At 35.7% G+C, this 23,659-nt stretch overlaps 1 protein-coding gene across 1 annotated transcript in view; it reads left to right on the top strand.

Annotated features, from left to right (window-relative positions):
- Window positions 1–1,448: 1,448 nt before the first annotated feature.
- dspb (desmoplakin b) overlaps window positions 1,449–23,659 on the top strand; it is a 28,362-nt gene continuing 6,151 nt past the window's right edge. The window contains exons 1-22 of the mRNA XM_073856466.1: window positions 1,449–1,806; window positions 5,286–5,376; window positions 8,484–8,614; window positions 8,893–9,046; window positions 11,513–11,638; window positions 12,008–12,085; window positions 12,208–12,375; window positions 12,628–12,732; window positions 12,811–12,906; window positions 15,446–15,571; window positions 15,651–15,806; window positions 15,889–16,043; window positions 18,875–19,001; window positions 19,850–20,036; window positions 20,296–20,471; window positions 21,695–21,873; window positions 21,958–22,101; window positions 22,430–22,618; window positions 22,697–22,859; window positions 22,966–23,049; window positions 23,284–23,391; window positions 23,485–23,583. Of these exons, the coding sequence (XP_073712567.1) occupies window positions 1,610–1,806; window positions 5,286–5,376; window positions 8,484–8,614; window positions 8,893–9,046; window positions 11,513–11,638; window positions 12,008–12,085; window positions 12,208–12,375; window positions 12,628–12,732; window positions 12,811–12,906; window positions 15,446–15,571; window positions 15,651–15,806; window positions 15,889–16,043; window positions 18,875–19,001; window positions 19,850–20,036; window positions 20,296–20,471; window positions 21,695–21,873; window positions 21,958–22,101; window positions 22,430–22,618; window positions 22,697–22,859; window positions 22,966–23,049; window positions 23,284–23,391; window positions 23,485–23,583 (3,039 nt within the window). The 5' untranslated portion in view covers window positions 1,449–1,609. The remainder of the gene's footprint in view (window positions 1,807–5,285; window positions 5,377–8,483; window positions 8,615–8,892; window positions 9,047–11,512; window positions 11,639–12,007; window positions 12,086–12,207; window positions 12,376–12,627; window positions 12,733–12,810; window positions 12,907–15,445; window positions 15,572–15,650; window positions 15,807–15,888; window positions 16,044–18,874; window positions 19,002–19,849; window positions 20,037–20,295; window positions 20,472–21,694; window positions 21,874–21,957; window positions 22,102–22,429; window positions 22,619–22,696; window positions 22,860–22,965; window positions 23,050–23,283; window positions 23,392–23,484; window positions 23,584–23,659) is intronic.

The following is a 23,659-nucleotide window of genomic DNA, read 5'->3' as shown; positions in this document are numbered from 1 at the left end:
ATTTCTGTATATAGTACTTTATATATATTTCACAATCATTATTTCATATGATTTTATTTTGGTTATCAATTTAATACACCGTTTTAAATTTGCATCACAGGCACAAGAACAAGATTTTTTTCGTTACGCTGATTTGTCCTAAATTAGATTTTTTTTATCTTTTCTTTTAAATTTCTTAATCTTTTGAATCTGACCCTGACTTGTGTGTGACCTTGACACAGACCTATGTGTTTTCATAACAATGTTTCATTATATTTCTTAGGACATATTTGGGTCATTCTACAGAAACGTCCACTTTTGGTATGGCAAGATGTCTTACAATTGATTCTTTTTTAAACATTTAAACTTAGACCACATTATAAGACTACTCTTTGACTTTATGAGTACACTTAAAGTGACAGTTTAATGATTCTTTTATTTTTTGTGTGCATGGTCTTAAAGACTGCATACACCATGTTTTTGTCACTGGTGTTACCTTACTTCTTTAGCATTATTAAAGGTGTTTATGAAATATTATTTATATATTTTTTTCAGCTTTAAAGCTTAATTATTAAGTGTAGCATAAGTGTTACTGATCTTTACTGGTGTTACCCATAAGGAATTCCCAAACAGTTAATGAGGTCATGCCAGGGACTCAAACTAAAAGCTTCATGTGAAATCATGAGATAAATGAGAAGATTTCTGACAACTGAAAAGAGACACTGGACTTATCATGGACTTCTCTTTATAGATCTCCAGGAAAGTGAAAGAAGGAAGTCAAGTGATGTCATCAGTGTGATTTTTATTTAAAAATAAGAGCTTTTTTGTTAAACGGTAAAACCTGGGGACCACTGCTTTCATTATATATTTTATAATATTTATGTAGCATTTAGTTTTTTTAATGTAGTCTACATCATATATTTGATAGTTATGGACACATTATTGTGTTTTAAATGGAAGAAAACAAAGTTTTTGATCTCAAAATAAAGCATTTTTCGCTCTGTACATGACTGTGGGGACGAGCACTTCTGTGGTGCTTGGAATTCTAATTAATTAATAAAAATTAAATATTGCTACATTGATGGCTCAAGAAGGTGTAATTGTTCAAATAACATATTGTTCCATTTTAAAATATTAAAAAACATTTAACCCTAAAGTGTTTTTCAAGTGTAATGTTTCTGTAAAGGCTAGGGACAGCAAAATGGACATTTCCGTAGAATTTAGTGTTATTTTTCATTGTACACATTTGCTGATTATCTTTTAATTTAATACAGTGTATTTGACATATAGCCTTTCATTGCATTTGCACTGCAAGTGTGCATTTTTAATTGTTTTACTTCTGTTCTGTTTTGGCCACACAAATGAAATGAGAGATGAATGCCTCCAGGCATCAAGAGGTGTGTTTTACCAAAAAAAAAAAAACATTAGTGCAGCCTGGGGTCGGTGGTCTGTGGGCGTGGCCTCCTGATCCCAAAAACTCGAGCTCTTCCTTGTTCAGTTTCACTGACTGTATCGCGCTGGACGCAGGTCGCGAGGAGGGGACATTCGCGTCGTCGCGCGCCCGGTTTCATCTCAACCTGCCGCCGCTTTTCAAACTTCGCCATTTTATTCGTGTAAGCCGAGCGCAGTCATGAGTTTGTACAGCGCGCAACGCGGATTCAACCCGAGTCGACGCGCCGGGTCCCGGAGCGATCTGAACCAGGCGCCCGCGTATCCGTATGCGCGCAGTGAGGTGGTGCCTCAGCGGGGTAATAATGGATACAGTCAGGAGTTTATGGAAGGATACAGCCAGAGTTTCTCTCGAGGATCAATGACCGCAGGCCAAGTGTAAGTAAACACCTGTTACATCATTGTTTAAAGCTTTTGTTTGTTTTTAAAAGTTTTACTTTGATGTGTCCATGAAAGACAAATACGTTTGTATAAGAAGTATTAATACATCTAATTAATATTTATCAAGAGGTGTTTAAAGCTTTTGTTTGTTTTTAAAAGTTTTACTTTGATGTATCCATGAAAGACAAACACGTTTGTAGTATTAATAAATCTAATGAATATTTATAATGAAACAGTTTGCAAAAGGATAAGTTCAAATTGTTTATTAGTAACATGTGCACTTCATTTTATTTTTGGCACTCGTGTAGTTTTTAGGTGCATGTGCAAATGTAGCAGATGCTTTAGTGCATTTATATCTTTCTTGTCTTAGCTGTGGAGATAATTTGAAGAATAGGCTATATATGACTTTTACGCATTACTTTCCATACACACTATAACGTTAAATATGTCAAATTGGTGTTATTGGTGTTTCTTTTGACATGAGGTTTAAAATGAAAGATTATTTAGAATAGAAATTACTTTATTTGTATACTAAAATGAGTCATTTATGCAAAGTAAATTGTGTTGAGGATCAGTAGATCAGTCAGTGAATAAAGACTCTTGTGTTAGATGTGTAACCCAATCCATGTCGACACTGTGTGAAGCTACTTTGTTTTCATTTCTGTGAGAGCTTACGGTGCACTTTCACATTCACACGTACTGTATTGTACATTGGTGAAATGTCTTCTGAGCTCTGAGTAAATCTATTGAGATTAAATGAAGACGGGGCCCGTGGGAAAGGAGACGCCTCCGGTATCCGAGCGCCCTGTGGCGCTTTACGAGTTATCTGAAACAACCGGCAATAAAACTGAAATACGACTGCCTGTTTCATTCACATGCAGATTATATCAAAGAGACAAATTACAGATAATCATCTGGTTTTTCATTTTTTCATGTACTCTTGTATACAGTCTGACCCATATATGACTTTATCAAGAACTCTCAATTTCCACATAACTATTTTTATATCGACTTCTTTATCAATGCTAAACTTTTGATATGTGTGATAAGAGTAAAGCCCACATGTAACCCTGTCTGTGAAATTCAGAGTAAATCTTATACAATCAGAGATAAGGAGCATCAAAGTTTGATTTCACATTGATTTCAACCTTTGGCACAATCTTATTCAGGGCTGCATCACGATTAATCGCGATTAATCATCTGCAGAATAAAAGTTGTTGTTTACATCATATAGGCTATGTGTGTGTGTATTGTGTATAATAAGCGTATATATGAATATACACACATGCATGTATCATTTTAAGAAATATTTACATGTACATTTTTATATTTAGACTTTTTTTCTTAAATATATACAAGCATGTGTGCTCTTTAAAAATGTCTGGGTTATTTTTGACCCATAATGGGTAAATATTGGACAGAACCAGTGTTGGGTGTAACTAGTTACTAAATAATTAGCTACTGTAATTTAATTACTTTTCCCTTGAAAAAGTAAAGTAAGGGATAACTCTTATTTTTCTTGTAATCTAAGTTACTTCTGATGTAACTAAATAATGTGTATGAACTCTAAAACAATTATGTATACTATAATACAATAGTGGATTTAACATGGTTTAAGTTTACAATTCTCACTATTAACTGGTTGATTATTAGCATTAATATTAATGAGATGCTGGCTGTTTATTAATACTTAATAACACATATTAATGCCTGATTCTGCAAAACCTTATTCTACATCCTTAACCCTCCCCATTTTTACCAATACTTAAAATTAACAACTTCTTTAGTATTAATAAGCAGTAGTTGGAGTACATTGAGGCAAAATTAGTTAATAGGTAGTTAATAGAGAGAATTGGACCCTTAGTGTGACCAGAATAATTGATGTACTTTTATATATTATTTCTTCGAGACATTTCATGCCTATGCTTGTATCATCTACTGAATAGGATTTAGAAAGTAATTAGTAATAAATAATTAAATACTTTTTGGAGAGAGTAATTTGTAAAGTAATCTAATTACATGATTGAAGATGTAATTAGTAACTAGTAATTAATTACTTTTTTTTGAGTAATTTACCCAACACTGGACAGAACACATGCTTGGTTAAAGGCATGGGCCGGTTACTGGTTTCAAGGTATACCGAGAGTCCTGGTCTCAAAACCACCACAATTTTCTGTGACACCGTTTTCAAGGTATAAGCTGTGTTTACGCAAAATTAAGTTAAATAATAAAGTCGTGTAATTGATTTGATGTTTACGTTTAATATTTAATATTTTTATTATGAATACGTTTTAATTAATATTTTTTATAATTTGTATAATTTTTTGAAAGAATATTATTATTTTAGGCCTTATTTTTACCTGTCATACATGTTGTATGATGCATAAAAATAAAATGTATTATGTTTAGTGCACACTTGAAAATAACACATTTTAGTGTTGCAATGGCAATACTGCAACACAGTGAAATTGTGGTATTTTAGCTCACGGTTATCATACTGGCCCATGCCTACTGGGTTAAAAATGAGCCAATGTTGGGTTGTTGTTATGCAACTATGGTGAATAATAACCCAGCATCGGTCAATTTTTACCCAGCGGTGTGTTCTGTCCAATATTTACCCATTATGGGTCAAAAAGAACCCAGACATTTTTAGAGTGTGTGTATTTATTTGTACATAGTTATTATACACAGACATATATGATGTGAACAAAAACTTTTATTCTGCAAACGATTAGTTGCGATTAATCGCTATGCAGCCATATAGTCAATATTAAAGAGATCAGATTATATTTACACAATGTCCTTTACATTATGTAGGATGATTTTATGTAGAAAACAGTAAATGACTTAAACGTTTTCACAGGTAGGGTCACACATGTTAGTTTAGTTTATGAATAAATATGTTTTGATGGCTGAAACGTATCATTTATTGTGTACTACGCAAATACCTAAATGCCATGTTTCAGGTTAAGTGCAAGATGGAAAGATATAAGGATTATAGTTTAGGTTTTATGAGGAGCTTTTAGGTTTGGGACTTTGGTCTGTGAAAGCTTGTAGGGAGATTGAGGAATGCATCTTCTGACAACTTTCAAATAGACTTGTCATAAAATTTACAGTTTAAAAGCCTCAGGTTGAGCACGCATCTGTTTCAGAAGAAGGGAATGTTGTGACATCAAAGGGGCCATATTGACTATAAATAAAACAGTCAGACATTTTTAAAACAGCTACTACTAAATGAAATATTTGCATTTTTATGTTGCTAGCAAAAATATATTTTATGAGCATAATAAGCATTTGGAAAAACATCTGAGGATGAATACAAAAGCAAAACTGTGCACTAACTGGGTCATGTCAACCAGTCAAACCATGAGCGATTTGATTCGTAAGATGATTGGTGTAATTATGATCCATTGCTCACATGATCTTTGTGTATTACAGAAGACATCATTGACTTTATAAATATTTTTTATCATTAGCCCCCCAATTGCCTCAATCCAACAGAGGATCCCATTTCTTCAGACCCAGTGTCAGGATTACCTGGACAAGGCAGCAATACTTTTACAGTCTGTGAGTATAAACACATTTACTGTTAAGTTAAAGGTAATACATTTGAGTTTGCAGTGTCCAAATATTTCAACAATATTACAAACCTACACTGCAAAAAAGGATTTTCAAGAAAAAATGTCTTAGTATTTTTGTCTTGTTTTCAGTAAAAATATCTGAAAATTCTTAAATTAAGATGCTTTTTCTTGATGAGCAAAACGACCCAAGAAAATAAGTCTAGTTTTTAGACCAAAAATATCAAATTTAAGTGATTTTGTGCATAAAACAAGCAAAAAAATCTGCCAATGGGCTAAGCAATTGAATGAATGAATTGAGTGTTTTAGAAAAATGATTTGTTTGCTTGTTTAATGCACAAAATCACTTAAATTTAATATTTTTGGTCTAAAAACTAGACTTATTTTTTTTTGGGGATGTTTTGCTCATCAAGAAAAAGCATCTTGATTTAAGAATGTTTAGATATTTTTACTGAAAACAAGACAAAAATACTAAGATTTTTTTTTCTTGAAAATAATTTTTTGCAGTGTAGGTTTAAAGATATTTAAAAGTATACAAACTGTCCAGAAATATATTTAAGAATGTAGGCCTACACTTCATCCAATTTTTCTATGGTAAGTGGTTGCATGGAATTAAACTTTCTAAATTTAATTTAATGCATAAAATAACCCTTTATTTTGATATTTACTCTCATTATTCTGTCTCATGCATGGCATTTTGGGAACTGGAAATCCCCACCCAGTTTTAGCAATATTGCTTTAATACAACACAAATTATTCATGTCCTCCCAACTTAAATGAGTCAATTTCACATAGGTTGATTGATTTAAAACACGTGTGACATGCCTGGAAAACACCTAATATTTTTCTTTAAAACCAAAAACTATATTGTAATGAAATCAATTAAATTTTAAAATAGATTTTGCCCTTTAAATATATAGGCCTACAAGGAAATACATTCACATGTCACCTTTGAAGAAATATTTTTATTTGTTGTATAACACCTCCACGCCTAAAAGGTTTAAACAGAATTTGTTATAAGAAAACATCCATCAGCTGGGAACACAACATTTTAAATAAACACAAGTGTCAACATTAAAGTATATAAAGAAACATTGTGTGTTATGTAATACATTTGCTTTTCATAGCCTAAATTTAGGGCTATTGTGAGATTAAAAATTTGCCCGCACCTGAAATATGCCTTGCATGTTAATATATGAAAGTTAAAACTAAATATGTTTTCAAATTCAAAAATATTTAATTAAGCTCGAACCAGCAACTCTTGGGTTACAAGCCCAACTCTCTACCACTAGGCTATGACTGCCATGTATTAAGTGTAATTAGCATAATATATATGGCCAGAGAAAGTTTTTTTGCCGTAAGGGATACATTTTGTTAGTTTCATTTTTGTTACTGTTTATCATACAGTATATGTGGTTAAGTAAAAAACATTAAGTAAACAATGCATTTCAAATATGCTGATGTTTGTTTTGCAATTATAAACATAACACATAAATATTATTTTAAACATTTTATGGGGCAGTATCCCTGGCACAGGGTTCCCACGGGTGAATCTTGGGGGAAAAATTCAAAGCCCTGGAAAGTTTTTGAAAATATACATACATAGACAGGGGTCATTGAAAGTGCTTTAATCTATTTTATGCAAGAAGTTTTCTAAAAAAAACCCATATTCCGTGTAGTGTAGGATAATATCATAAAAATTCTATACTTAAGCACATGTGCTAAACTGTTCGCTTTAAATTAGCTTCTGTATGCAAATGTACCAAAATGCTTTTTTGCATAGTTGTGTTTCACACATGAAAACGTTGTCTCTGAGAAGGGAACGAGACGCTGCGTCTCTCTTGTCATACTTCCTGCATCCCTGTAACGCCGTCTTTGGCAATATTTCAGATAGCGATATACTTCCTGGCTCTCGCGTCACCCTGTCTTTGTCGTTAAGCCTCATCATTGGTTGAATTTGATGTGCACATTCAGACGCACTTGCCCCTGGAGGCCTCCCCAAAGTGTCACCGCAGTGACGCAGTGCGAGTTCCCTCAAAAGGGAACTGTAACAATGTATCTTAAAAGTTAACACAATGTAATCTTGCTCTCACTTGAAATGTCTTCCCACATTTAGTCCTTGAATTTGAGGGTATTGGACCTGGAAGTCCTTGAAAGTTAACTAAGGTGTGGGAACCCTGCATGCAAGGTTTAGATTAATCCAGGACTATGCTTTAGTTATTTTAGTGCAAAACAATGACACTGATATATGTTAAGATATTTCAGTGCAAGCTGTGTTTAGTTAGGACAGCTCAAACAAGCATTATAGCATTGGAGGACTTGACTTAAACCCTGTCGGGGAACCCAGCCCCATATGTGTTTGTTGTTGTTTGAGTGTGTCACACGTGCTTTTACAGCTCAAGTGTTTTAAAAGTTCATGTATGACTGAAATGTGCATCTGATTGATGCTTTTAACGCTCAACATTTGAATATACACACAAACATGCAAACATAATTCTTATGTGAGAAAATATTCACTCCACCTCTAAAGAAACGAAAGTGCAGGCAAGCAAGTGTTTACTGTGTCATGCTGGTGCTTGCTTTTAAGAAAAAAGCACAATAAAAACATCATGACAGAAGTGTTTGACTTTATATTTGTGTTGATGAAGAAGAGCATTAATGCCTGTTTGACATTCAATGCAGTTTTCAATCGTTCTTTGTAAAAAATAAGATAAAATAACGTTTACATTCCTACATGCATTTACATGTGTGCATTTGACCGCTTTTATGCAAAGCATTCAAGCAATATGTTTTTTATCACTGTCAGTATGCAAGTTCACTGGGAATCAAACCCACAACATTTTGCTCTACCAACACATGTAGCTGAGTTACACCAGCATTGCTACTTTGTTGCATCACATTTTTTGTATTTGATGTAACGTAAATAAAAGAAGCGCACGCATTGCAGAATTTACGTTTTTGTACTGCACTCCAAACTCTCACATAACTGGGCGGCGGTGACGTAAGTGAATGTTTAGAAATGTTAATCCTGTGGTTTTCCAGCCGGTCATATCCCATTCTTCTCATTGTGTTTGTGTATTCGTGGGCTCTCTGCAGGGTGGAGATCAACGAGCTTTAGCTGAAGCTGAAAACTGTTTGGCGGCAGCGAGTGACATCACTGAACAGCTCCAAGGTTTCGCTTTAGATCTCAATCATCAGAATCTGCCCACAGACGGTCTCGTGCACAGGTGAGACACAAACACACACCTGAGCAGGTGCACATGTTTGTTTTTCTATCATAGAGGAGAATTTGAATAACAGACATTTGAAGGAACTTCAATACTGAGCTTTGTTAATTCCACAGTAACAGAAGTAAACACCTGTACAGTGACCACACACTTTATAATGCATTGGTCTGGCAGTCACTTGCATACTACATAAAGTATGCTTCTGGGCTTACTATACTAAGCATACTTTTACTGTATTTATATTCTCTCTCTCTCTCTCTCTCTCTCTCTCTGTACAGTATAAATGTGTTTTCCGATCAGATCAGGGAGTTGAGTGTGATTCTGACTGGACCTCCACAACAGAAGTGGGGCAACAGAACCCTTCGTCGCAGTTTGAGCCGCGATGAACCCAAGTATTTTAGCGAGGCTATGGCCTGGATTACACAACAGAAGGTAAACACAATAGGGCTGTGCAATTAATAATTTTTGATTTAAAATTTTTTATTCAAACAATTAAAAAAAAAACAGATAATTGAGGTAAAACAATTATTGTGCAACAATTATTTTTCAATTATAAATTGCGTGCTGCTGGATTGATGTGTTTGTAAATGTGTTGTTTGCACTTCGAAAGCACCACTGCTGTGACACGTGCAACACTTACATAAAGCCCCCCAACCTAAAAAATGCACTTTTATGCTGCGTTCACACCAGCTGCGGTAGAGGCATCAAGCGCGAGTGATTTCAATGTTAAGTCAATGTAAAGACACGTTGACGCACATCTGGAGGTGTCTTGCCGCAAATGAGGCGTTTAGCGTGGCGTGGTAGAGGCGATTCCACCTCATTCACGCATCTATTTCACGTGAATTGCACAAATTAAGCATTGCCACGGAAAACACGCGAGTTGAAAAATCTGAACTTTGGCGGAAAATCGCGCCACGTTAATCAATCAGGAGCTTGCTCTAGCAGTGACATGATTACATGAAGCCAGCAGAGTCACAGAAGCCCCTCCCATGATGCGAATTTCGCGTGAATGTCTCGATGACTAGAATTTCATGCACGGCTTTCACACGCGAATGAAATGAGTAACCCAAAATGTTCAAGCAGAATGCCGCGAATTTGACACCTCAAATGCGGCTGGTGTGAACCCACAGTTAAAGTGTTTCTATCAGAAAACGAGTCGCCAGTTTGTGTGCAGAAACATCCTGTTATTATACAATCCATCTTTCTTCTTTGTGTAATCTTCTTTAAACCACAACAGTCACACAAAACAGTCTGTTGGGGATCCCCTATCAATGTGATGTCACAATGATTACACCCCACCCATGACTGCTCACAGACTCCGCCTTGAGCGCATAGTTCAACCTTCTGCCAGAGACACATGTTTTGATGTAGTCCAAAGCACATGTTTAAACATAATACGAGGAGGGGAACAGAAGCTTTCTTTTCATTTAAAGAAACAGCAAGTTTTTCATTGCAGTTCAACATCATATAATGAAAGATCTGTGGTGTATTTTGAGCTGAAACTTTACAGACACATTCTGGGAATACCAGAGACTATTTTTATATTGCTGAAAACACCAAGGTTAGAGGGCTTTTAATAAAAGGTTAAATAAATGCATGTTTTTAAAGTCACAGAGTAATCGTGTTAAATAATCGTGATTATGATTTTGCACATAACCGAGCAGCCCTACTACACAACACACCAGACTCCACACATCATTCCTCAGTGTCCTGGTGTCTCTCACACTTGTTGTCATGTTTATATTCGTGCAGGGGTCATTCACACGCCTCATCTGTCAGTGGGTTAATGAACAACAGACTGACACTTGTGAAACTGGCAAACATTATATTGTACAGATACTGCTTCAGGGCACTGTTTAAAACTCTGCACGCTTGATGTGTGTTGCAACACACCGCCTTGTTAAAATTAATTTCTAATTGCTATCAAATTAAGTTTTCCACTTTTAGTAACTCAATTTTCGTAAACAAATTTTGGGTGTAGCTCTTACATAAATATTGACCCACTTTTGGGTGCCTAAATATAATGGATATAGATGCACAATTAATCCAGATGTTTTTATTACTTCCCGGAGTATTAAAGGTGCTGTAGAATGTAAAACCCCGTCTTAGGTAAACCTTGTGCATGCAAAAGACTGCTGGAAAACAGGTCAATATCAACATAACACCAACTGTTATGTAACAGTCAAGATGTACGCCCCCAAAATTAAATTATGCTAGTTAATGCTATATGCTAACGTTTAGTCTGCAAACTTTCCACTCAGAAATGTCCATTAATAATCTTCGAATAATTCCTCAAAATCTGTATCTTCATCTGATCCAGACTCAAACATAAGATCTGTTTACACACACACACAGAGCTACTGAAGGAGCTGCTCTAAGAAACAGCCAATCAGAGCAGAGCTTAACATTATTATTCATGACCCTTTCAAATAAGGTAATAATAGACCATTTCATTCTGGGGACAAATCCTAGAGTTTTTAAAAAGTTTCTGGATAATTTTTGCACTTAATAAAGTCAGAAAGCTTCTATGTAGATATCAGTGAACAACTTAACATATTTTTTCAATACATTATTTGGCAATTTAAGTATTTAAGACCACTTACACTCGTCAATTAAGAGACAACGCTTTCCTGCCAATTACAAGTTTTTACGTCAGTCCATATTTCTCTTACCCAACTTATACAACACTGAATCATTCACTAAGACCAAACAGTAAAAACTGTGTGTTTTTCATTAAAATTTTGTGAAAATGCTGGTGCTGGCTGGCAACATTTAAAAAAAAAAACGAAGGCGGGGAAAGAGTTAAGAGAGAGTTTTCAGAAAGCAAGTAGTGGAAGGTTGAAATACTGCCGGTTACTCATCTGTGCAGAAATTACATCTCAGTTTTTGTGTTTATAGCGTCTGATAGAGACGTCTCTATGGGGTGATGACTTGGAGGCCATCGGGCAGCAGATAACCAATCACAGCTCGTTTCAAAGCTCCATCAAGAGAAGCGTTGAAGTGGATCGGGCTCGGGCTGAACTGGTGAGTTCACACATGTGCATGATGATCAATTGCATGACATGCACAATATACTGATATTGTTCAATATTTGTATAATAATAATAATAATAATGAATTGTCAATAGTCTGATCTGATGCTCAAAAGCAAATATGATCAGGGCATAAAAGCATACAAATCTGATAAATTACTGTACATTATAATATTAGATTGTATTAACATGCTTTATTATTGTTTATGCACATCATAATGTTATTATTTAATATGTTTTTGAGGACAAATGTAACCTGGTTTAGCCATTAGTTTAACAAGATAAAGCGTTTAAAGAGATCAAATGAGAGGTGATTACAAAGATATTTCATATTTGTGTGAATTCACTGTTATTGATTTAGATGCAATCCAACAACCAAAATCCAGATATAAACAAACCCTTCCTGAATAAACTGGAGCAAGAATGGGACAGTCTGCAGGTGAGAGTTCAAATCACACAATAAAGCTAAAGGAGTCATTTATAGACAAATGTAACAGTATGGAGATTATGTTGCAAATGTATCACTCAAAGTGTCAATGAGATTTATTTGTATCTCTTTAGAAAGTAGCGTATCAGCGGGGTGTGAACTTAAATGACCTGAGGAACATCATCGAGGAGATATCCAATCAGATTATGTGGGTGAATGAAAGAGAAGAAGAAGAGCTGGTGTTCGACTGGGGCGATAAAAACATCGATGAATACATTCCCAAAAAAGAGGAGAGCTTTTCTGTGAGACCACACGCATGCACACGCACCAAAACACCTTCAAATTTATATATTAATATGGATAATAATAAAACAAAATATGTTACATATAAGATAAATAAACTATAAGATCTAAAGCCATCTCACTTGTCTGGTAAAAGTTGTTTGAATGTTTTTGTACTGGGGAAAGAAAAACTACTGTAGTTTTGCAATTAATTAAAAATGCAATAAACTTTCTACGTTTTTTATTATTATTATTATTGGTTTCTCCTGCAGAAGTTAATGAGTGAATTGGAGCAAAAGGACATTCAGCTGAACGTTCTGCGAGGGAAAGTGGACGTCCTGCTTAAAAACAAACATCCAGCGTCTGATAAGATCCAAGTAAATACATCTTTCTGTTTGGTTTGTGTCACATTACTCTTGTGTTTTTAGCTCAAACAACCCATTTGTGTTTTAAAGGCGTATATGGAGACATTACAGACCCAGTGGAGTTGGCTACTACAGATCACCAAATGCATTCATGTGCATCTGAAGGAAAATGCTCAATATAGTCAGGTAATATTTATACATGAGCAAACACAGATGTGTGTTTGCAGACACTGAGGTTACAGGTTTTATCATAAGCACGTTTTAATACAGATAAACCCCTAAATTTGGTTGCAAAATATGTTTCATTGTCCTGAAAATATCTCACCTGCAATATACAGACACAGAAAAATTAAGAGACCACGACCGCTCCAGTTTTGACAGGATTGTTCCATAAAATGTATATTCCTAAAATACATGTAAAAAAAACATTAGCATTTATAATTTTACTATAAATAGTACATTTAGAAAAACTGAAAATAATCTCAAAGTGGTCTTTTTTATTTTTTCCGCGGCTGTATATACACAAATATACGAAGAACTCCGCTGCTAAACGCCACTTATGTCAAAAATGAGATAATGATATTAACCGAATCCTCTTATTACATATATGTACTTTTTCTTCAAATCTCCTCAATCCTTACATCAGGCCTTTAAGAAATATCGCTTTGTTGGCAGCATTGGTTAAATGCCACGCACCTTTTTTAGTAGTCATCTAAGTGCACCGAAGATGAATGTGAAACGACTGTAGATCACATTATAACTTGGGCCCCTTGTGAATACTTGGACCTGAATACAACCCAAATGTGGCAGTCACATGCATCACAGCGCCCCCTAATGGGTGCTTCAGTTTCTTCATTTTTACATTTCCAATTCTGACGTTCATCAACTGCAATGTTTCTCGTTGCATCTTTAGTAGTTTTGCAACAGTTTACTTTGTCTTGTCCAAAGAAAAAATATTTTTTTAAGTTGAGGTTTTTGTCAAAAAGCTTGCAAGCATTTTAGGTTGAGGGCCGGATGGTAAATAACATCACTATGTGAGGGCCGGATAACTTTTTCAAACCTTAGTGTGCTGATAATTGTGTTAATATTAACTAAAAAAATTATAAAATAATTAGCAAGAAAACTAGAAAAACACACAGCTCTGTGAAAACTGAATTTCATAAGTCCTCCCATTTGACGACGACTTCCATGTAAGAGGAAACGGCTCATTTTAAGATAGTAAAAACAATACAGTTCATTATGTAAGGTCTTTATACACCACTGATAATATAGTTGTGTAGATTATGTTGCATTTCTGTCAAGAGATCCTCCTTAAAGTTACACAATGAACCTTTAAGGCAGAAACTGATTCGTGGCCGTTTTATACATTGTATGTGGCGCAATCGACGTCTGCCGCGAAGAGCCATGCTTGCAGAAATGGCAGAATGTTTGGGGGCACGAGGAGCGCGTGAGGTCCATCTATGCTCCGCCTGTAAAACTGTCCACGTTTTGCTGCTTTCCGCATGTCTCCTATTTAAACTAGACATACGCAACTGCCTCATCCCGCCTGAAAGGATTTTTAAAATATGTATTTAATATTTAATAATAAATCATCATGTGGGCCGGATTGGACATCTTTGTGGGCCGTATGTTTGAGGGTTTTGCAGCAAAAGACACTCAAATTTGTGAAATAAGTATTGAAGCAACACTATGTAGTTTCCATGTAAAAATGGCTTACAGCTCCCCCATGTGGTTGAAAAGCGCAACAGTGCCTGGTATCAGACACTCTTCTGCAGGCAGGGGGAGGGGCGGGGCTGTGTGCTCTACCCTCCACTGCCACTTTCAGAGTGTGCTTGTAGCAGCTAGGAGGCTGCTCAGGTTGCAGCAACAGTACAAATTGTCCAGTTAAAAGTGGTTCTATCACTGAAATAATTTTAGAGACATTATTTAAAGGTAAAAAAACTACATAGTGTTGCTTTAAATGTCGATCTTAATTAAATCTGAATTATTTTTGGACATTGCTCTATGTGTTAGGGATAGAATACTGACATCTGCTGTTTTGTGGAAAAACCTTAGAAATTATAATGAAAGAAAGAAAGTGCAGTGAACACATTTATCCAACAGAGGTCCATAGGGACTCATTTCATTTTCACTTTTTTTCTTGATGCTTCAACTTCTCCTCACAATGATATATATTTTGTGAATATATTTAAACATTCTGAAATACATAAAAAAAATCTGTATTTTGTGTGTATGAGATGGAAAGTTTGTTCCACTTTTATGCTCCAGGACCAGACCTTGGTTTATATGTAGACATTTTCAGATTTATAATGGATTTATTTTTTTGTTAAATCAACTCGGATATACAAGTCATTTCAACTTACTATTATTTATCTTGACTAGAGATGAGTTGTTATAACTACAGGTGAGTTGTTATAAATTATAAAATTAAGTTGACTTTTCTCAACTATATTTTATAAGTTGTGATAACTCATCTCTGTTGACATGACTTGTAAATCTGAGTTGATTTAACAAAAAAAATTAAGGAAGTATTTTTTACAGTGCATTTCTTTTATTGCCATTAAAGTGTAATTACTGAACCTACACATAAAAAGCCTAATAAAAAATGCTGTAAGAAAACATGTCAGACGCACTTAGAGGGTTTTGCATCTGAACTTCTTCATATACAGGATTTGAGGGATTTATTTTTGTGAGATTAACCGCAGTATTTAACGTTATTCAACAGTTTTTCAAAGAGACGAGCGTAATGAACCGTAAACTCCAGAAAGAACACGACAACATCCGCAAGAACTTCACCTGTGATAAATCAACTCCTCTGCATTCCTTACTAGAGCTTTTACAAGGCCTGGAGGTAACAAACATTCAACCGTTTATTACCGTAGCGCCTTCGCCGAGAGATGAGTGTTTTATCATGCGTCTTTGTTTGTCAGAGAGAACGTGAGCGTTTTATCGAACAGAAGGAGAAGGTCCAGCAGTTGGTGGTCAAGTCTAAGAACATTATCAGACTCAAACCCAGAAACCCTGAGGAGAAGGTCGCAGGCCAGCGGATCCTCGTGCGTGCGCTGTGTGACTTTAGACAAGACGAGGTGAGGCACAAACACTTCATCATACGCTAGTCGTCTTTCTTTCAGGAAATTTCTTTCAACAATGTTTTGTGCGTCTGAGCAGAAAACCATCTATAAAGGAGATGAAGGTATATTGAAGGACAACTCTGAGCGAACCACATGGCAGGTGACAGGACCTGGAGGGATGGACATGCAGGTGCCATCGGTTTGTCTGATAGTCCCACCACCAAATCCACTGGCTGTTAGTCTGGCCAACAAGTAAGAATAGCACACACGGTCATGTAAGCACTTTTTGTCACATATTGTAAATCTTCATAAAATACACATTTGTTATGAAACTAACTACAGAATTTCTTCCCTTGTGGGGACGTCGCCACTAAACTCCTTTGCCATGCAAAACCTACCCACACATTAGGGCTGTGTATTGGCAAGTATCTTGCGCTATGATACGTATCACAGTACAGGGGTTGCGGTGCAATATGTTGCAATACTGTAAAACGAGTCAGTATATTCAGATATTTCCTATTTCAGGGATACAACTTTAGTAAAAATGTAATTGAGAACACACCACCATATGCAAGCACCATATGGTACACCCCTATGCTAGTACTTCATGTTACCGTTTAAGTTCAGCTATAAGAAGAATGCTATCTAGTGGTCGGGATGTAAACAACTGCAATGAATCATGAATAATTTTTGTTTTAAAAGTATTTATTTTGCTTTTGCTTTTCTTGAGAATCTGTACAGTGTTGCCAAACAAAATATCACGGTACTCACATGTATCGATATCTTCTTGCAACCCTACCACACATACAGAGAAACTCACATAAATGTCAACAGATTCACAATTTACACTTCACAATTTACACTTTTTTACATATTACACACAAACATAAATACAGTGGCACAAAAAAGTATCAAACCCCTAGAAATTATTAACTATTTTTTTACAGTGATGTGCCATAAAAAGAGATCTGATCCTGATCTAGGTCATAACAACAGACAAACACAATGTGCATACGCTTACAACACACAGATAATGCTAGTGTCTTGTGTCTTTTTTGAAAAGACCTATTAAACATTCACAGTGCTGGACAAAAATGTTAAGTGAACCCATAGACTAATTACTTTAATGAAAGTTAATTTGTGTCAGAAAAAAATGAGTTCAAAGGCGTGGTTTAGTGATACTTTGATTGATAAAAAGACACTTAAACATTTTAAAATTGCTGTCCTTGAGAAGCATCAGCTCTTATGAACCATGCCTCTCTAAAGATATCTGATCCAGAGTTGTTGCACTCCATATGGCTGAAAAGGGATACAAAACAATACCAAAATGTTAGACATACATCAATCGACAATTCGTCTATAAATGGAGACCGTTTAATACTGTAGCTACCCTTTCTAGAAGTGGGCACAAGATGACTCCTAAGGCACAACGCACAATACTTAGTGAAGTAAAGAAGAACCCACGAATAACAGCTAAAGGCTTGAAGACATCATTGAAACTGGCACACATCTTTATTCATGAGCAGTGGCGCATGTGACTGCTCATCCAAGGGGCGCGAATTCAAAATAAGTGTTCGGAGTGTCTTGTGTGTTGCTTGTATTTTCAAAATATGTGAACCATGTGCATTAGTTGTTCTGTCAAAATAAGTGCCTGCTGCACACGCGTCAAAACCGTTTATGATAAAAGAGAGGCTCACGTTCACAAAATACACGCAAGACACTCCCTTAACAGTAAACTCTGATTACACATGAGATTATGCGTGTATCTGGCAAACACGAGCATCTCTTTTATCATAAACCCTTTAGACGTGCCTGCAGCAGGCACTTATTTTGTCAAGACACGTGATGCACACAGGATCTCTTGACACGCAGAACACATATTTTAAAATAAGGAACCACACACATGACGAGCTACACACATGTTGTGACGAACTTCGCATTGTGCGCCCTCAAAAAAAAGAAGTCACCGGAAGCTACTGTTCATGACTTTACCATATGTAAGTCTTTAAACAGGCACGGTGTCTATGGCAGAACACCACGGAAGAAGGCCGCGGCTCTCCCAAATAAACATTGCTGTGAGCCTGAAGTTTGCTAAAGAGCACCTTGGCAAACCCCAGTGCTACTGGGAAAATATTTAATTGACTGATGAATCAAAAGTTTAATTGTTCGGGAAAAATACTATGGTGCAAAAAGGGCACAGCTTGCCAACATCAAAACATCATCTTTACAGTTTAGTATGGTGGAGGGAACATCATGATTTGGGCATGCTTTGATGTCTTAGGGGCTGGACCACTTGCCATCATTAAGGGGAAAATGAATTTCCAAGGGTGGCTGTCCACCAGTTAAAGCTCAGTAGAAGTTGGTTGATGCAGCAGGACAATGACCTTAAGCATTGAAGTAAATCTACCACAGACTAGCTTAAGAAAAACAAAATGCGCCATTTGGAGTGGCCTAGTCAAAGCCCAAACCTTATCCTCATAGAAATGACCTCAAGAGAGCGGTTCACACCAAACATCCTAAAAATATGTCTGAGTTTAAGCGGTAAAAATTCCTTCTGAACGATGTTGATTCAGAACTACCGGAAGCTTTTGCCAAATTATGGCCAAAGTAGGGTGCAACAAGCTATTAAATCCAAGAATTCACTTACATTTTCCTCCAGCACTGTGATGTTTAATGGGTGTTTTCAACAAGAAACTAGAATTATTTATGTGTTGTCAGCTTATGCACATTGTGTTTGTCTGTTGTTGTGACCTAGATGAGGATCAGATCTCATTTTATGGCATATCACTGTAAAAAAAACACTTTTTTATTTTTATTACAAATACCCAGATTTGTTTCTCAGATGATATGGAGGATGTTTTGATTTGGGGCATTAAGCACCCAAATCTATAGCAACTTCTGCATGGGCCGCTCTTGTACTTTGATACTGATTCACAAACAACACAAGACATTTCTACACAAAAGAATAAACTTTATTAGTGTTCATTTCTGAACATGCATACAGTATATAGCAGTATGCGTATAATGCTTATGAATGTGTATATATGTTAACTATATGTTGTTGTTTCTGTGTTGAATAACAGGAATTCTCAGTATTATGAGGCTATTTTATCAGTGTGGAATCAGCTGTATATTAATGTCAAGAGTATGATATCATGGCAGTACTGTATGCTTGACATTCAACGGATCAACTCGCTTACCCTTACTATGGTAAACCAACCACGCCGAAACCTCGGCACCCTCACAAAATCCTGAACGCATTATATTTTAATTTATGGAAATGTGAATGTTATTTTATTACAGATCCTAAATTGATGATCAGTGTCATTTTATATGAATAAACAAAACACTGAACATTAAATTCAATTAATGACACAATGTCGTTTTCAAAACGAAAGCTACCATGCTAAAGTCAAATATTAATATATGTATTATATGTGACACTGCCTGTATAATCCACACTAAAGTCTCATAGTCTTATTATAGGATTAGGAGCATCATTGATTTTACTTTAGTTTTTTGAACATGCAAATCACAAACAAAATGACTTTGGTTGGGTTTTCACACGCAATGTTATATATTACATTTTATTTTAAGTTATTTTTTATTACATTTTTATTTTATTTTATTTTATTTTAATTTACATTCTTTTATTTTTCTTAATTTATTTATAATTTAATGCAATACAATCTAATCTAACCTAACCTAATCTAATCTAATTTATTTTTTTATTTAGCTTTTCATGAACAGGGAAACACAATATAATAATCACAATATGTTTAATTATAAGTTTCAGAAACAAACCTTTAATTTTAATTTTATTTTTATTTTATTTTATTTTATTTTATTTTATTTTATTTTATTTTATTTTATTTTATTTTATTTTATTTTATTTTATTTTAATTTAATATTATTTTATTTTATTTTATTTTATTTTATTTTATTTTATTTTATTTTATTTATATTTTATTTTATTTTATAAAAAGTTTGTTGATTTATTCAGCAGAAATAATAAATGTTTTTAAATGATCTCTTTGTTTGTTTGTTTGTGTGTTTAGTTGTCTAAAATGGGCCCAGACGAGTACAACAACATCCTCAAAAGTTTGGAGATGCACTTTCAGGAATTCAAAAAACACTCAAAGGGTTCAGAGCTGTTTGGCGCGGAAGACCACAAAGTCATTGAGACTCAAATCACAGTCGCCACGGAGCACTATGATGCACTGGTTGTACAGCTGCCTACATACAGTGAGTAAACAGACACACACATGTACTGTACATCTGTACTAACAACTGAATCAGGATCAGTGATGTTTTCTTCTATAGTAGTATAACAATGTAACTTCATCAAACACACCTACATGTTATTGTCTGTAATCCTGGTGATTTTGATCAGGTGGTGCGTTTGAATCGGTTTGGACATCATTGGACTGTTATCGTCAATCAGAAATACATATAAATGATGCTGTTCAAAGTAATACTGTTGAATGATTTGTGTGTGTTGTAGCTGCTAGAGGAGAAGGCTCTGAATATACGGTGGCGGTGAGCGTTAAAATGTTAAATGATCTCAACGCTCTTCAGCTGAAGCTGGATGGGACCGAATCTTTCCTCAATACATTCCTGTACATCGCTTTAGGAGAGAACGCACCTGAGGAATGCAGTCGCCATATCACTGCCACACAGGTTCATACAATTATAAAAAAACTTTATTTTTATTGTTGTACAAGAGCAGATCTCAGCTGGAAACATCCTGAAAAGCTGTGTCATATCAAACTCTACAGTATGGTGGTGCAAATTCACCTTTCACTTTCTTAAAAAAAAAAAAACTACATAAAAAATACAACCATAACTACATTAAAGGGGGGTTAGGCGGTATTTCGTGCATTCTGACTTATTAACACTGTTTAAGAGTTGTTTTCTCATGCTAAACAAATGCAAAGTGTCAAATGCAGTTGGACGTGTTACAGAGTATTTTTTATGCCGAATGCACTTCACCAGGGTTCGTACAAGTTTCAGAAAGTTTTTTCGAATATGGGTCCAGCTGACGTTTTAGGGGTGCACTATACGTATTACTTCTTTTTATGGGCTCTTCCCCTGGAAAACCACACCCACATGTCAATCAGCGAGAGAGGATCTTCCTACATTATAATTTTTTGGTTATTAATGTCCTGTTTACGTTTTGGTTATTAGGCTAATGCAGTCATGGTAATATCCCAGCAAGCAATAGCCATCATTTCACCATCTACTAGGTTAACTATAGACCCGATATAATCCGGCTATGATTAACCCACTTCTAGCCTACATAAACTTGAATTTGGTAACTTGTGTGCTGGGTTACTTACAAAGCTGAACAAGGCTTTCTTCTCCTTACATCTAAAAACATGGCTTCTTCTTTCATGCCTTGATATAAAACAAAGCTGTCGCGTGCATTGATGCCTGTGACTTCTACTGGAAGGATGAATGTTAATGAGCGTCCTTGCTCTCACTCTGATTGGCAAGTGGGCATGCCCATAAAAGGAAGTTGGGGTCAATGATATGTAACGGGTACCCATGTTCGAAAAAAACTTTCTGAAACTTGTAGGAAAGAGGAGGCATGATTTTGACCCAGAAATACTCCAACCCACTTAACTGCCTTTTTGACACCTTGACTTGTTAAACATTAGGACTACAACTCTTTAACTGTGTTAATAATCAGATTGCATGAAATAGCACCCCCCACCTTAATTTTTTTCGGACATCTGGGCTGTTTGGACAACTATTAGACATCTTTTAAAGCAAAATTGCTTGCTTGGATTAATACATTTTAGGTTAAGACATTTTGTTGTCTTATGTCCAACGTAAAATCTTCTCCTGAACCTGAACATCTTTGAGGCGGTGTTATGTTATTGTGACCATATTGCGTGCAGGCCTTTCAGAAAGATTTGGCAAGTCTGAGAGGAGAGTTTGTGAGGCTGAAAGACGACGTGCAGGATGAACTGAAGGACGCAGATAACACCGATAAAGCCAAATACCTGCGCAGTCAGCTAGACATCATCAATCAGAGACTTCTTCACCTGGAGACGTACAATGCTACACATCTGCAGAGGTACAGACATGAGACACAGACTGTAAAACACTATTTAATCGACGTCAACATTGAAAAATAATCCTGAGATCTCTATATTGTCAGGTTAAATTCGCTGAGGTCTCTGCTGAAGGGTTTACTGCAGGTCGACGACATTGTCAAAGTTTATGAGGCTCGACTGACTGAGAAAGAAACGGCCTCACTCGATCCAGAAGAAATCAAGAAGTACCAGAATGAGCTTCAGATTATATTAACATTTATATGAAGTACATTTGAATACAGTAGGCATTGTAAATAATGCTTGTTGTAGTTTCTATCAAGGCTTATTCATACTTACATTTCCATGAGAAGCACATTTTCATGAGATGGTAACACTTTACACGTTTGCAAATCCTGTTTTTATTTAAGTGAGGTTTATTCACAAACAAGAACAGATTATTTGCAAATGAAATGAGAAACTCGTAAAATACGTATGAATTCCTGTGAACTCACTGTGACATATCTATTCACCCCTAAGTAAATTTAAACATCTAATCTGACCTTTTTACGCTAACAATTTTCTCCATATCTAGATTATGCATACCGACATAGAACAGAAAAAGGAAGTACTGGATTTACAGATGGTCGAGTTGAACAAAATTCATGAGTTGAATGAACAGAGAGACCAGAGCCGTTACAGGTGTGTTGTGAACACTGAACAGTATGCCGAGCATGTGAATCAGTTATCAGACCGATGGAAGCGTATCCAAGTACAAATAAGCAACAGGTGAGATAAACTCCAGACCTAAATAAATGTTTACAGTTGGCTTATCCACTACTGACATTGTATTTTGACTTCTGTCAGGTATCATGATCTGGATGCATACGTGCCCAAGCTCAAGGAATACCTGCTGTCCAGCTCTCAACTCAGTGATTGGATCAATCAAACCCAACGGCATATTGACACTCAGCAGGCCATCAAGACTGATGACAACACAGTTTACACCCAACTCCTCAATCAACAAAAAGTAAGTCCAGGAGAACGTTATTATACCTGAACAAGTTATTCCAGTCATTCAAACCTTGGATATTCATTTGACATTGAGCTCATTATCTGCTTTATAATGTGTACAGGCATTAAACTCTGAAATTAAAGCTAAAAGAGAACTACTGGAGACTGTCCAGAAAGATGGGAATGACTGCATTAATGCCATCAAGGTATTTCTTGGTTTAAATGTTCCTTCAAAAATGCAAGAAGTCCCGACCAAAGTTAATGTCACCTAGACTATGAGTGATCGTAGATAATGTTAACCATTAGCCAAATAGGAGTTGTGAATTGTTTTACATATCTACCTAATATGTAATATCCCATCCCACAATACTTAAAATGGATGGTGCAAGCATATTTGATTAAACATTGAAATAATTCACAAACACGTTTTCTATCTATAGAACTATGAACTAGAATTAGCATCTTACAGTGCTGGACTGGAAACGTTGCTCAACATTCCCATTAAGAGAACGGTTCTGCAATCCCCATCTTCTGCCATTGTGGAAGAGGTACAGCAACAAACACCTACCTATTCAGTCAACACAGACGAATTCAATGTTTTGCAGCGAGTTGTAATACTGTTGCTTGTGTTTGCACCCTAGGTCTCATCTCTTAATGCACACTATTTGGAGTTGCTTACACGTTCAAGTGATTTCTACAAACTTCTCATGCTTGGCCTAAAGAACATGGAAGAATTGAAGGTACAGCAGGGTTCTGACCTGGCAATTTCACACATTATCTAACACCTGATAAGCCTGATTGTTTCTGTTGTGATTT

Source organism: Misgurnus anguillicaudatus, chromosome 18 (assembly GCF_027580225.2).
Source record: "Misgurnus anguillicaudatus chromosome 18, ASM2758022v2, whole genome shotgun sequence".
Lineage (NCBI taxonomy): Eukaryota > Metazoa > Chordata > Actinopteri > Cypriniformes > Cobitidae > Misgurnus > Misgurnus anguillicaudatus.
This window is presented reverse-complemented; position numbering and strand designations above follow the sequence as displayed.